Genomic DNA, 15,456 nt, shown 5'->3' on the forward strand with positions numbered 1-15,456 from the left:
AAAACAAAACAAACTAATTGAGCACCTTTTTATGCTGGAAAATATAATTCAGCTCACAAGCATTTAAAAAAGAAATGATGATCTTAAACCAGGGATCTTAAACCAGTCTCCCTCAGGAGACTGTGTGTCTGTTACCATGGGAGATAACTATGTGGGGGGACTTAGTGAATTGTCATTGCGTACTCAATAAAAATTCCAATTTGACAAAATGGTGATCATGTGAAGATGTAGTAAGATCTTGATGACAAATTAAAATTTTTAAACAATTATTGAATAATATTAGCATAATATCAATAAGTCCAAAGTAATATATTGCAACAATAAGGAAATATGTCTCAAGCTTCATCACTCATGGTTGTTTTAAAGTTATCACAGATAATTCAAGGTGCATATTTTTTAGCATAAGATGCCCCTTGAGACAGTCAGGAAATACTGATTTCACACAATACTTTATGCACAACAGCAGAGACAAGCTTTGTTCACGGTCAACATCTACAGCTGTATCCACACACATACCATACACAGGGCTCCATAGATCTACTGACATGTTATCATTCACTTTGAGTATTGATAGTTTTTGATAGGATTTTGCACTGCCTTGAGTCCAGTGTGTTGGGTATTTTGATCCTTAAATGAACAGGTAAGACATACATGGTTTTCTTCTTTCATGCATATGTTCAAGCAACTCAAAATTAACAGCATTTGGATAGAAACAAGACACAACATATAAACTGAAGGAGCCATAGTGAGATTAAAGACTCTGAACCCGTGAAAATCTAGACTTGCTTCATTTAGAGCTTTAGCCTGACAGTAAGGGCTGGGCCGGAAAGTGATTTGGTTCCGAAACTCTGAGACAGACTTCATGTCCTCAATGAACTGTTCCCTCTGTACATTCTCAACATGGTCACGAGCATTGTTCAAAATGGACACTAAGTTGGTTAATGGGCAGCTGGTTAGGCTGTATGTTGGATTTCGGATGGATACATGTCTACAAACCTATCTCTCAAGTGTCATATTTCCAAATGCAAGCACTAAAGCAGTAGGAAGCAGTGTAAGTACTGAGTGGCCAGCATGATAAGTCATGTTTGCTGTGAAATCGTACAACAGTAAAGCTACAAGTTTGGTCCAACACATCTATGTACTATCTCTCCATTGCAACATTAAGAACATCTAAAGCAATGATTCACACCTCATCATACAAAATATCATGGAAATACTGTTACCATGGTTACCACAGTTCACTGAACCGAGGACATACATGATGTTTCTATGTATACTTAGTTCTGTCAAACAAAAGGTGGTAATTAAATTCATAATTCATAAAGAATGACAAAATGGAAATATGGAAGATTTGAAAATGTAAGACTTTCACAAGCATGGTAATAGTCAAACACATTTGAGAAGCTGCCCTGTGTTACCATGGTTACCTGGAACTGTGCGATGTATAGTCAACACAATGATGTCACCACTGTGACATACAGGTTTAGAATCTTCTGTGTGTGTCCTAAACATGTCTCCGCCATCATGACACGGAACACTGACACTTGGTGGTATCTTCAGGAGTGGTTGCAGCGCTCACTGTTGCGCTCGTCTCAGTTGTCTGAATCTGATTGACTGCTTCCGATAAAGACCCCGAGCTACATGATAACACAGGATGGGCTCGGCGGGAATAGAACTTCTTGTGACACTCCATGACATACTCATCATATCGCCTGTCAAGTTCTTGAGCAGCTGCTATCTGCTCTTTACGTGCTGGCACTTCCAGTTTCTCCGCACACTCACGTGAGCATGCCCAGTGTTGGAATGGCACACATGTGTTGCCCAAATATGGGTTTTTAAACGTTATCACTTTATATCCTAGAAAAAAAGATAGAAAAAAAATAGATTTCTTATTCATATTAAACATGTTCAATACATCTGATGATATATGTTCAAAGTGGAAAAAATACACAATAACCTTAGGCCACAAAAGAAAGTATTGTTGTAACTTATTTAAATTATACATATAGTATATTTTGATTCCTAACTTATTTAAAAGCTCTGACACACAAGATTAATAACTTAAAAACTAGACAATTAACAACTAAAAACAAAACTATCAACTCAAGAAAGAGATGCACCATTGAACGGGAAATGACTGATTCTCTGCCCTCATAGAATATTTCTGATTAAAATATTTTCCAGCTTGATAAAAACTGCCAAGTCTATCCTGAATTTTCACGGGTGGTCTGTTATTAAGTGGTCAAGTATCTGACCTGTCTCTGGTTTCCAGTGAGTCCTAAGCACATGGAATCCCCTGATTGCTCTCTGAATGTTGTAAATACTGATGTGCCCATGGGCTTAATTTCGGAAATAATACAGGAAATCCTGGTAGGTTCTAATTTATCTCAACAAGACATGAAAGATGAAAAACCATTTCCAAATGAACACTGAAAATGAATACAAAACCACCAACCTTGCAAGTGTCCAAGCTGAGCCTTGTTGCAGTAGTTGCAGATATGAAAAAAGTCATAGATATCCGAAATGTAGTCCTTCAACACTGGGGCTACAGAATTGTCACAGAAGAAGTCCTTCTTAGAACTGATCACAGCCTTGGCAGCCCAGAACTGAAGTCGTTCATAGCTGCGATACAGATTACAGTCGTTACTACCAGCAACCGGTATTATCCTGTAGTTCACGTCAGTATGGTACCACATGAACGTGGCTTTGAAATAGTTGTGATTGCCATGGCGATGGACGGTTTGTATTGATGGCATTTGAAGCAGGAATCCAGGTAAAGCATCCAGCAGGTTGTTGTCAAGGAGCACAGTCCTGAGATTCTTGCAGAATGTTAAAGTGTGGGGGAGAGAATGCACCTGGAGCTTGTTATTTGTCAGGGCCAGGTATTCCAGTTTGTGCATCCGGCCAATTTCTGCCGGGATACGGTCCAGGCTGTTGTACTTGAGAGACAAGAACCGCACATTGGCACACTTGAAGAGCTGCAAGTGCAATGGAAGTGTTATGGCCTAAGGGAGATAACTTTGTGGAAGCAATAACGATGTGAGCATTAACACTGAGTTGGGACATTGTGTAGTTACTGGTGAATACTGGTAAGGGACCGTTCATAATTTATGGGTAGGGGGTGCGATGAGGATTTTTATTGAGAAGCATGTACAATGTGAATGACACCCCACCCCCTAAATTTTATGTACAAGTAAGTGACCCCCTGCATGTCATGTACAAAATCAATCCCCCCTCCCCACAATTTTTAAGCATAAAATTTTAATACTATTATGTACAAAATTGCTGATACACACATACACACCCCACCCACCCCTAGTCCATGTGTACAATATTGATGACCTCCCCAGAACAAAATGGATGAGACAGACACACACCCACACACACAAATCATCATCACCACCTAGCCATAAATAATGAATGGTCCCTAAGTGACTGAATGTTTTGAACATGTAGCTGAGACATCTGGTTAGATGGGGAGGATGCAACTGATATTGGAGAGAGTAGTGGTGCAGCAAATACACTTTGAAGTGAATATGATATATTTGATGAATAATTTGTAATGAAATTAATATTTATTCATGAATACTTTATGTTCAATATCAAGTAAATGAAATAACATGTAATTGCTTTGGTTGAAACATTTCAATGATAATTTCTATAAGGCAAAAAAGCAAAAAAATGCCACTTATAGCCTAATGACATTGCTGCAAGGGGCCTGCCACAATGATGCTACGAGATGGCTTGGATAAACTAAGTCCTAATTAAAAACACTCTCTTAAAAACATGCGTAAATATTTCATTCTAGTGAACATGAATAATGAATTGAATACATGAAGTGATACAGTTCGATTCACCAAATATGAAAGTGTATTGCAGTAGTGTTGTAACTAGTCAAAGGTCAAAATCATCAAAGGCACCTTGATATGATGTATTTTTCATCGATGCACACAGTTTCACAATTGTCTTTCTTATTGATTTCTAGTACTGTATGGTAAATATTTGTTAGAAGTACCATGTGTTCTTACCAGGGGTAAGATGCTGTGAGTTTCATTTCAAAACTATTTTGTTCAGACACTGTTTGAAAACATAGAACTTATCATGCTTATCATCTGAAACGCAGAGTCAAATGAACAGTTTTCAGGTACAGTACCGATTATTTTCAGTACAGCACTGATTACCATGGCTACCTACCTCTCTGGGAAGCCTGTTGTCGTCACCATACTTGAACATGGAGTCCAGATAGAACTCTGTGAACTGATGACTAGACAGGTAGCGAGACAGCAGCGTTTCTGGATGTAAGGAAAACATCTTTGTTTTACATAGCTGACACACATTGACTGAACCTAAGCAACATTATATTTTTGTATGTTGTTAAACACTGCACTTAGCAACATTACAGCTCTATAACAGTGGCCTATAACTGACTGACTGACTGAGTTTAGTTTTACGCCGCTTTTAGCAATAATATCACGGCGGGGACACCAGAAATGGGCTTCACATTGTGCCCATGGGGAATCAACAATGCTTGAACCACTAGGCTAACCCGCCGCCTCGACAGTGGCCTATAAATAATCCAGTCCGGACCACACAAACCATGGATTGATACAGGGCAAAGTCCCACACTGTATGTTAATATGCTTTGACCAAGTCAATAAGTCTGAATATACACTTCATTAAGTGACTTCCTACTACAGGGGCTGTGGGGTAGCCTAGTGGTTAAAGTGTTCGCTTGTTACGCCGAAGCCCGGGTTCGATTCCCCACATGGGTACAATGTGTGAAGCCCATTTCTTGTGTCCCCTGCCGTGATATTGCTAAAGACTTAACTCACTCGTTCACTCACTCACTCCTTCTACAAGTTTGTATAGGTTGCAAGGGGGTGATTTTAGGCTAACAAGTAGATTCTGAATGTATAAATATTTTAGTAGCAACAACTAACTCCATTTAAATTGAAAAGAAGACCCACTGAGCCTAAACCTAATGAAAATCTAGACTTGTTTCATTAAGAGAAATAATGTGGTTTTGGGACAGGGAGACAGACTTGGGTTGATTTCTCACACATAATCCCCTGTGTAGTGCTCTACCAACAAGTATGGGCACTTGAACCAATCTTACCAGGAACCCTATGGGAACTACGTCATTCTACCACTCTCTTGAGATACAACCCCAATATGGTATGCCCTGCTGACGCTGCACTCTAATTGCTGCAACAATAGTAAGCCTCATTGCTTTCAGCTTCTTATATTTTTAACTTTTGCAACTAATTTGCATATTTCAGAGTGAGTGAGTGAGTTTAGTTTTACACTGCACTCAGCAAAGTTCCAGCTATATGGAGTCAGTCTGTAAATAATCGAAGCGTGGACCAGACAATCTAGTGATCAACAGCATGAGCATCCATCTACACAACTGGGATATGATGACAATGTGTCAACCAAGAGCCTGACCACCCGATCCCATTAGTTGCCTCTGGGCAACAAGCATGGGTTGCTCAAGATCAACTCTTTCCCAGACCTTCATGGGTACATATTTCAGACCGAGTTGCAACACACAGAGAGCAGTGACATAGTTGTTGATGCAAACCCAATCATGCTGACAATAAATATACTTATTATTGACTATCATTATAATTAGTTATCATACAGCAGTATTGTCGGGGCAGTGGGGTAGCCTAGTGGTTAAGCGTTGGCTCGTCACGCCAAAGACCCGGTTCAAATCCCCACATGGGTACAATGTGTGAAGCCCATTTCTGGTGTCCCCCGCCGTGATGTTGCTGGAATATTCCTAAAAGCGGCGTAAAACCAAACTCAGTCAGTCAGCAGTATTGTCCTGCTATTAGCTTATTGTAGCTACAGTGAAGGAAAATAGAGTAATGTCAACATACATAATTTACATGGCTTAATGGAGGAAATCAATAACAACTGTTTAATATCTTAGTTAATAATTTGGATCTATATTCAGCCAGTGTGTTGTGAATACCACCATCAGTTACCATGGTTACATGAGACTTGCGTCTTTGCTGAGCACTCACCATCAGCTTTGGGCATTAGCCACAGTGCTGGAAATACAACCATCAGTAACCACAGTTACATTTTGTAGGTAAAGGAATATGAGTCTTATGACTTCTTTTCATTGTGAGGACTCACCACCAGCCTTGGGTAGACGCTTCTCTCTCCCCCTCTGAGCCTCTTTCTGAATAAGCTCCAACAGGTAGCGCTGACGACGGTGGAGAGTCACAGACAGATACCACAGGCTCTGGGGGATCTCCTGAAAAACACACAGCATTCAGTCAATAACTGAGTCTAGGGGATCTCCTGAAATACACACAAAAATTCAGCAAATCACAGGGTCTAAGGAATCTCTAAAATACACAGCATTCAATCAATAACTGGGTCCAGGGGATCTCCTGAAATACACACAAAAATTCAGCAAATCACAGGGTCTAAGGCATCTCTAAAATACACAGCATTCAGTCACACTGTCTATGGGGATCTCCTGAAATACATCATTCAGTCAGTCACACTGTCTAGGGGATCTGAAACACACACAGCATTCTGTCAGTCACAGGGTCTAGGGTGATCTCCTGAAACACACAGCATTCAGTCAGTCACAGGGTCTAGGGATCTCCTGAAATACACACAGCATTCAGTCAGTCACAGGGTCTAGGGGATCTCCTGAAACACACACAGCATTCACTCAGCATTCAGTCAGTCACAGGGTCTAGGGGATCTCCTGAAACACACACAGCATTCAGTCAGTCACAGGGTCTAGGGGGATCTCCTGAAACACACACAGCATTCAGTCAGTCACAGGGTCTAGGGTGATCTCCTGAAACACACACAGCATTCAGTCAGTCACAGGGTCTAGGGGGATCTCCTGAAACACACACAGCATTCAGTCAGTCACAGGGTCTAGGGGGGATCAGTCCAGGGATGGGGGGATCTCCTGACACACACACAGCATTCAGTCAGTCACAGGGTCTAGGGGGGGGATCTCCTGAAACACACACAGCATTCAGTCAGTCACAGGGTCTCCTGGGGGGATCTCCTGAAACACACACAGCATTCAGTCAGTCACAGGGTCTAGGGGATCTCCTGAAACACACTCAGCATTCAGTCAGTCACAGGGTCTAGGGGGATCTCCTGAAACACACACAGCATTCAGTCAGTCACAGGGTCTAGGGGGATCTCCTGAAACACACACAGCATTCAGTCAGTCACAGGGTCTAGGGGGATCTCCTGAAACACACACAGCATTCAGTCAGTCACAGGGTCTAGGGGTGATCTCCTGAAACACACACAGCATTCAGTCAGTCACAGGGTCTGGGGGATCTCCTGAAACACACACAGCATTCAGTCAGTCACAGGGTCTAGGGGGATCTCCAGCATTCTGAAGGGGTCTGAAACACACACAGCATTCAGTCAGTCACAGGGTCTAGGATGATCTCCTGAAACACACACACAGCATTCAGTCACAGGGTCTAGGGATCTCCTGAAACACACACAGCATTCAGTCAGTCACAGGGTCAGGGGGATCTCATTCAGTGAAACACACACACACAGCATTCAGTCAGTCACAGGGTCTAGGGGATCTCTCCTGAAACACACACAGCATTCAGTCAGTCACAGGGTCTAGGGGATCTCCTGAAACACACACAGCATTCAGTCAGTCACAGGGGATCTCCTGGGTCTAGGGTGATCTCCTGAAACACACACACAGCATTCAGTCAGTCACAGGGTCTCAGGGGGGATCTCCTGAAACACACACAGCATTCAGTCAGTCACGGGGTCTAGGGGATCTCCTGAAACACACACAGCATTCAGTCAGTCACACTGTCTCACAGGGTCTAGGTGGGGGATCTCCTGAAACACACACAGCATTCAGTCAGTCACAGGGTCTAGGGTGATCTCCTGAAACACACACAGCATTCAGTCATGGTCTAGGGTCAGTCACATTCAGTCAGTCACAGGGGATCTCTCCTGACAACACACACAGCATTCAGTCAGCATTCAGTCAGTCACAGGGTCTAGGGGATCTCCTGAAACACACACAGCATTCAGTCAGTCACAGGGGTCTAGGGGATCTCCTGAAAACACACACACACATTCAGTCAGTCACAGGGTCTGGGGATCTCCAGTCACAGCATTCAGTCAGTCACAGGGTCTAGGGTGATCTCCTGAAACACACACAGCATTCAGTCAGTCACAGGGTCTAGGGGGATCTCCTGAAACACACACAGCATTCAGTCAGTCACAGGGTCTAGGGGATCTCCTGAAACACACACAGCATTCAGTCAGTCACAGGGTCTGGGGGGATCTCCTGAAACACACACAGCATTCAGTCAGTCACAGGGTCTAGGGTGATCTCCTGAAACACACACAGCATTCAGTCAGTCACGGGGTCTAGGGGGATCTCCTGAAATACAGATTTAGAAAATAACAGGTCTGGGAGATCTCTTGATATTGTTACTGCTGTTTTAACTATCTTTCAATAACATCTGAACATCTTTCACCTGTGTGTCAATAACATTCCAACAATGTCTTGGTCCAGGTATCATGTATGTATCATGTATGCATCAACCATTAATCAGCCAGGCACCAACTATGTATCAATTATGTATTCTGCACAAACCATACCAGCTCATATCCATTAGGTTGATACATTGTGTTACATCCTGTTACATCACTCTGTAGTAATGCATCAACCTAGATACAGTGACATAACTAACAATAGCTACCAAAACACCAATTGTGCAAGAATGTCCCTGATGACACATGATATTCAACATGATATAACTCATAATGGACCTATCACAATACGGATTAATACATTTTATTCATTTTGATGATCAAACTATTACTATAATTGACATATGGATTTTACAATTTACAAACAAAAGTAAATTTTCCTCAATATTCGTTATGCAAGTCTTCTTAAAAACAGTTCAAAAATGTGTAATGAACAGTAAAATCAGCAAACATGTAGTGTGTGGAAGACATCTGAATTACTTTAACCTTCCTAAACCTCCCTGAATCTTTCTTTCAAAAACAGGGCATCTCCTGACTTCAGTAACAGCTTAACGAGCATTTAGCTGTGTCGATGCAGTAAACTGGATAGTCAAGGAAAATACTCAATTAAATGAAAGCTTTCTGCCTCTTGTGCTAGCAATTCGTTTAAAGGAGCTATCTATTGATTTTGCTGTCACTAACCTAGTGCAGAGCATCACGGAATGCAATTTGAAAATGTCTGGAATGTGGTCAATCTCTCGTATTCACACCTCAGCTGACCTGTTATGCTGCTGCTATCAGATAATGTGTCATTGATTATTGGCCATAGCATGAGTTTACTGCACAAAGAGTGACAATTTGCAAAATCGGTGAATTCCATCGCACAAAGAAATAACTGATACTTGTTGACACTATCACAAATCAATGAACCTGCCTTAAAGCTTTCTTTTTAACATTATCGATGTCTCCTTTGCAAATTTTAACTCCACTGCTTCAAATTTTCTTTGTGAAATTCTCCATAGTTCACATTATATGGACACTGCTGCAAAAGAGACTCCAAATCTGAATCAAAACTGACACAAACACAAAATGCTTTTGTGCTAGAAATGTCAGCAGAGAGGACTAATATCCTTGCCAGTCAGACTTCATTTCACATTCGGCAACTATGCTTTTTAGCTTGATCAATACAGAAAATCCTCTAGTGAAGCAGAATTTTCTATTTTTGCTCAGCCATTCTCCTGAAGCCATGACCATTGCTGACTAGACTGACCATCTCGGCCTGACTTTACATAGGCCAACTTTCAGGATTAAAATGATGGCTGAACTAAAAAACCATTACAAAAGTCAAAAGGCCATTATAAAACCTACTGTATTAAGCTAAAGCCACCTCCTACCTTGGAACATGCCTAGATCAATGCTTATTATGTCAATCACTGGATGGTGTGGTGCAGACTTGATTATTTTACTTTATTTCATTGAATACTGTCATTTAGCTGAGATATTTCTGAGTGCTGCATTAACAAACAAACACTTATTTCATAATAGGTGAGGTGAAATTGGGTTTTAACGTCGTGCTTGAGAATATTTCGCTCATATGACGAAGTGCATGCGTGTGTATGTGTATGTGCGGCTGCTTGTACTAGCCAAGACTTAAGCTGGTTTTATAGTGCTAGCCCACTGAGATACCACGCCGCAGTGAAGCATGAATACCCCACTCAGACACATTATACTGACTCCGAGCCGACCAGTCCTTGTTGTACCCATTAATGCCGAGCGCCAGGCAGGGACCAACAAGTACCATATTTTAACGTCTTTTGGTATGACGCGGTCGGGGATCGAACCCGCGACCTTCCGCTCTCCGGGCGGCCGTTCTAACCACTACACCACGGAGACGGTCTATTTCATAATAGAATCATGTACCCATCACAAATGTGTTAAAACGCAAAGCTATTCTACAAATGAATCATAAAAAAGTATTTAAAAACACATCCTCTTTCTACACATGAAATACTTTAATCAGCCCTATCTGAACCCAACATCCTGCCATTCCAGTTCCTGTATTCGTACAGACATTTGGCGTGTAAGTTCCAAGCCTATCCTCTTCAGATGATACAGGGCATCAATCTTCTGTGATCAGACAGTCTTCCTCCCCAGTGTATGGGACATTCAATTCTAATCTACTTTTCAACTCACTGAATTAATTGCTTAAACACATTACCATGACCCACTCTCCTGTAACAACTGTCATGTCTATCTATTCCTTCTTCACATCAATCTTATCACATCTGGATCATCCACATCTAATTAGCAACAGACTTTAATCAGTGTATTGTCTGGTTCAGACTCGATTATTTACAGATCGGCATCATACAGTAGCATATAAGTGCAGCATTTAACATCAAACAAACAAAAACAGACATTCATCAGCTGAAGGCAAGAAGAGGCCATGAAACAGTGTTCATGTGTAATAAACAAACTGTTCTCAATGACACTTCTTGTCATTATTGGCAATAACGACAACTGCAACATTAAAGTGTTATGACATCATAGACATGATGGACTGTTCTTAATTTTCAATCAACTAGGATGCCAAATGCATCATTACTCAATTGTTCCATAATCATGCTTGTTGTTATGGATGCCTGCTACTCACTTTTGTTCCCATAGTACAGATGGAATCGCCATCATGTTTATCATAAGGAAATGTGATTGACTCGATTGACATGTTGAATAGTTAGGTATTTGCCTCTATTTCTAACATTCAGTTTTGTTCAAACATGAATAATATTATAACAGCAGTTCAAAGACAAACAGCCTTTTTTATTGCAACCTCCCATGATTTAATCTACATGAATGACATAAAATTTTCAGTTTCACAACTCTGGCATGAAAACACAGGTTTAATCTTTGCATCTGTCACATGAGGGTCTCTGATTGGTGTTAGCAAAACATGCAAAAGAAGTCAAACAAAACCTACATAGCTAGAATTTATCCTATGACCAGATAACCATAGTTAATCTGTCAGACAGTGTCAGATCAGAGGTGGAGATAACCTTAAAATTGCTAGTGTACTCCGGTACAGTGGCACATGTAAAATCACTTGCCCTGATAATCTTCCCACTATACTGGCCAATTTTCTAGTTGAATTTTTAAATAAACAACATAATTAACATTGGAAAGTCAACTGGACACCGGTACAGCATGATATACAAATATGCTTGCCCGACAGAAAAATAAAAGAGACTCGGACGTCGGGCAATGGGTTATTTCCACCCCTGTCAGATAGTGTGTTCTTCAATTCTTTTGGGTAGTAGATATGTGTCTATGTAGACTAAGGCTTAGTCTCTGAATATATATATTTTGATAGTAACAAACAAGCCCATTTATATTGAAAAGGAGCCCTAGGGAGACCAGAGATTCAGAACCTGAGGAAATCTAGACTTGCTTTATTTAGGGCTTTAGCACTGCAGAGAGAGCTTGGCAGTAGGGAAAATAACGTGGTTCAGGGACTGTGAGACAGACTAGTGTCTATGCTGCAGTCAGTAATATTCCAGTTACGCTGAAGGGGTCGTTGTCGGCACAGGTACTACAGATACGTACCTAAAAGATGTGGATGTACATATCTGTATACAGAAACATACCTGGGGTACATATCTGTAGTATCCGTGCCGATGACCCCTTCAGCTCCAGTTACATCATGGCAGCCAGTTAATCAAGGCTGGATGGTTGGGTTACATCCCCCACAGGGAAACATGCGGACCAGATCCAGCTGCCCTCATTTACTGATGCAAGCTGGTTGAAGCTGATGTAAGGTCTACACAGACACACTGGTTCACACAGCATGGAAAGTATTAGCCTTCTGTCAATCCCATGGTAAAGCCATCACTCAGGCCATGGACCAGATGACAGTGTCTCATTTCACTAAAGGTTGTAATTATTTATCAGTACTTAGAGACTTAAAATATTTCCAAGTGAGAAAGATTTTAACCAGCAGTGACCATTAGCAGCATCCCCTCAACCAAGAACTTCCCCAACATTAGCACACAAAGACATGCAACCACAACATATAAGCTGTCTCTCATCACGAGTCTGAGGCATCCACAGTATATAAGCTGTCTCTCATCACGAGTCTGAGGCAACCACAACATATAAGCTGTCTCTCATCACGAGTCTGAGGCATCCACAACATATAATCTGTCTCTCATCTGAGGCCCTGGGTCCTGTACCATACTTAATATAGCATTCAATGCAATAACATAAAACTAATATGTTAAAGAGTCTTTCTGTTCACTCTGTATGAGAGAAATACAAGTTACCTCTGCCCTAATCATGCTAACATTACCTCATCCTATAACACCATGAATATGTAATAAAATGGAATATTACTTACTCCAATTTTGGAATATTTACACTTTATATCTGTTTAATTATGATCTAATTATAAAAAACACACACAAAAAACAAAATATCTCTGCGTGACCTGTTCATTGTGCAAGTAGATGTCATTGCGCAGTGACATTGTTACCATGGTTAATACAACACTGGTCACCAAAAAACATTTCCTTTATTACAACACCAGTCTTCTGTAGTTTATTTGACCATCCTTTACTCCAACATTACTATATGCCTATGTTATATATAGGTCAGTAAGTGCATGTCTGCATGAAACACAAACTGTTTGTTTTTCAAGATCTAGTCAGCGTGTACATGTTGCTGTACGGGTTGCCCATGTCATGTGTGCAAATATCCGTGACTTACATCTCAGTAGCCATGTCTGTGTAATTATCATAATATATATTTCATGTATGTGATGGATATGGATGATGTTAGTGGTTTCATGTTGCTTTTTATAATTTTTGGCTCTGATGTGTCACAGAATCCATTATTTAATCCAAGTAAAGAAAACACAAAATTCTTGAAGCTGTGGACAGGGATCATCCTTCAGTATGTCAAGCCACATGTACTAGACGTAATTAGTTGAACAATGATGCTGAATGACTGTAGTCATAATAATTTCATAGAGACAAGAACACCTTGTTTACTTATCCACGAGTGAAGCATTACTCAACCAAAATTTCATACATGCCATTGTACAAAATTAACTTGCCAAGCCAGCTGGAACCTAAACTAGCTTGTATTCTTAATAAGCAGATGCAATACACATCATACAGATTGTTGTGAGTGAATATGGATTGTTATCCCAATTTTAGTAACATTTCATCAAATCATGACTAGGATTATCAGGCAAGGGCTTCCCACTTTTGAAAGTTTGTGACGATCACTAGCCTACCACACCATTCCCATGATTCCAAAGCACTGAAATGATGTGTATGCTATCAAGCTCATTTCATTAGAAGTGATCCACTTATTTATTCAGGGATGCTTCAATGATCAAACGGCACGACTATGCACATCTAGTGCAGGCACTGCATGCAAACTGTCATTTCCTCCAAGCAGGACTTCTTGACTGTAATCATGATTAGTACCCTTTTTACAAACATGCATAACCTGGACATTTAGTAACATCATAAACAATAGTGGCATAATTAATCGTGTAAATTGTGGGTTTTTTATTTGCTAAATGTTCTTTATGACTCTTGGCAGACGGTAAATTGTTAGTCATCACTGTCATTAGTGGCAACTTTGCGGAAAGAGTTCCTTCCGTTTCCCATATTGTTTCTTTCGCAGCTTAACAGAGGTAACGCTAAGTGGTTCGACTCTATATATTGTGATTAATTTGCGGGCTTTTAGTTATTTTTGTGAGTTCTCCAGTAATTGGTGTGTTAGGTTTTGTTAATAATTGTAGTATATATTGATTCATAAATATTATTTAGGATGGGGGAACGGGAGATACTCTTACCCATATGAAAACCAACACGACAAAATGACGAAAAAAATGCAATAACTGATTCATGACCGGTTGATCCAGAAAAAAATATGTTTCGGAACATACGGAGGATTTTCTGGATCTGCACCAACATACTTTCTAACAACGAAACGTTTAAGTAATCTTAATGCCTGGGGATGAAAAGTACTGCATGCAATGAGAATGCAAAAAGAAACGTCACCCCGATATCCTCTATGTCGTCGATCAAAGTGCCCTTGTCGCTTATCTTCTTGGCGAGTTTGTCTCTCCATTCTATCCATAGCTCAGGATGGGACTGGAAGCGACGGAACAGTAGCAGCTCGAAGCCGTGAAATACGTCCGTCATAATGGACAAGGATCCCGCAAATGTGGTAAGTTACAGCGGGGATTCACGGAGCAACACCACCGAGAGTGACTACATGGTTGGGGAACTCAAGTGGTGTGACAAACATGAAAAAAATAACCACCGAATCTCTTCTTCCACCCTAAACACGGAAACAGCTGACTACGCCATCTGCTTTCAAGGGAACTAACTCTTGATTGAAAGTGCTTGTGTTGTGAACAATCAGCCAATCTCGTATTTTTCCGTTTGTTTTGCAAACGAGGTCATTGGTGCCCTTTGTATTAAACGCCTATGTTTGAGTTAAACCAGTTTGGTTTTCTATTGGTTACATGAGTTGTTTCAAACAAATAACGATTCACGTGGTTAACATTAATTTCGAAATTCAAATGCTGCAAGAACTGTCAAGAGACACGATATTTTATCACTGAAATGCATACACATGGGTGGATCCAGGGAGGGTGGGGGTAGGGTAGGGGGTCCCCTTAGGGGTTCGAACCCCCCTTTTGAAAATGACATAAGACCACATTGAAGATTTTTTTTGGCGTTGGCGGAGCCAAGGGGGGATTCAGGGGTTCGAACACCCCCACCCCACCCCCATATTCCTGGATCCGCCCATGATACAGTAGGGTTTACCATAATAATGGAGCCGTTGAAACCAGAAGAGTGTCATTTAATACGTTAGGAATATTTTGCAGAATCGAAAAACGAGTCCAGATTCCATGTACTCTCACATATATGTTTC

The 15,456-nt window shown here is 40.8% G+C and overlaps 1 protein-coding gene across 1 annotated transcript; it reads right to left on the minus strand.

Moving 5' to 3' along the window:
- Positions 1-1,084: 1,084 nt before the first annotated feature.
- LOC124286153 lies at positions 1,085-14,897 on the minus strand. The gene is made up of 5 exons (XM_046722502.1): positions 14,574-14,897; positions 6,145-6,265; positions 4,195-4,292; positions 2,456-2,978; positions 1,085-1,857 (listed from the first exon to the last, which is right to left on the minus strand). The coding sequence occupies exons 1-5, from the start codon at positions 14,715-14,717 to the stop codon at positions 1,523-1,525; spliced, it is 1,221 nt and encodes a 406-aa protein (XP_046578458.1). The 5' UTR covers positions 14,718-14,897; the 3' UTR covers positions 1,085-1,522.
- Positions 14,898-15,456: the final 559 nt, after the last annotated feature.

This window comes from Haliotis rubra, unplaced genomic scaffold, assembly GCF_003918875.1.
Source record: "Haliotis rubra isolate DU_JTF1 unplaced genomic scaffold, ASM391887v1 Scf377, whole genome shotgun sequence".
Taxonomy (NCBI): Eukaryota; Metazoa; Mollusca; class Gastropoda; order Lepetellida; family Haliotidae; genus Haliotis; species Haliotis rubra.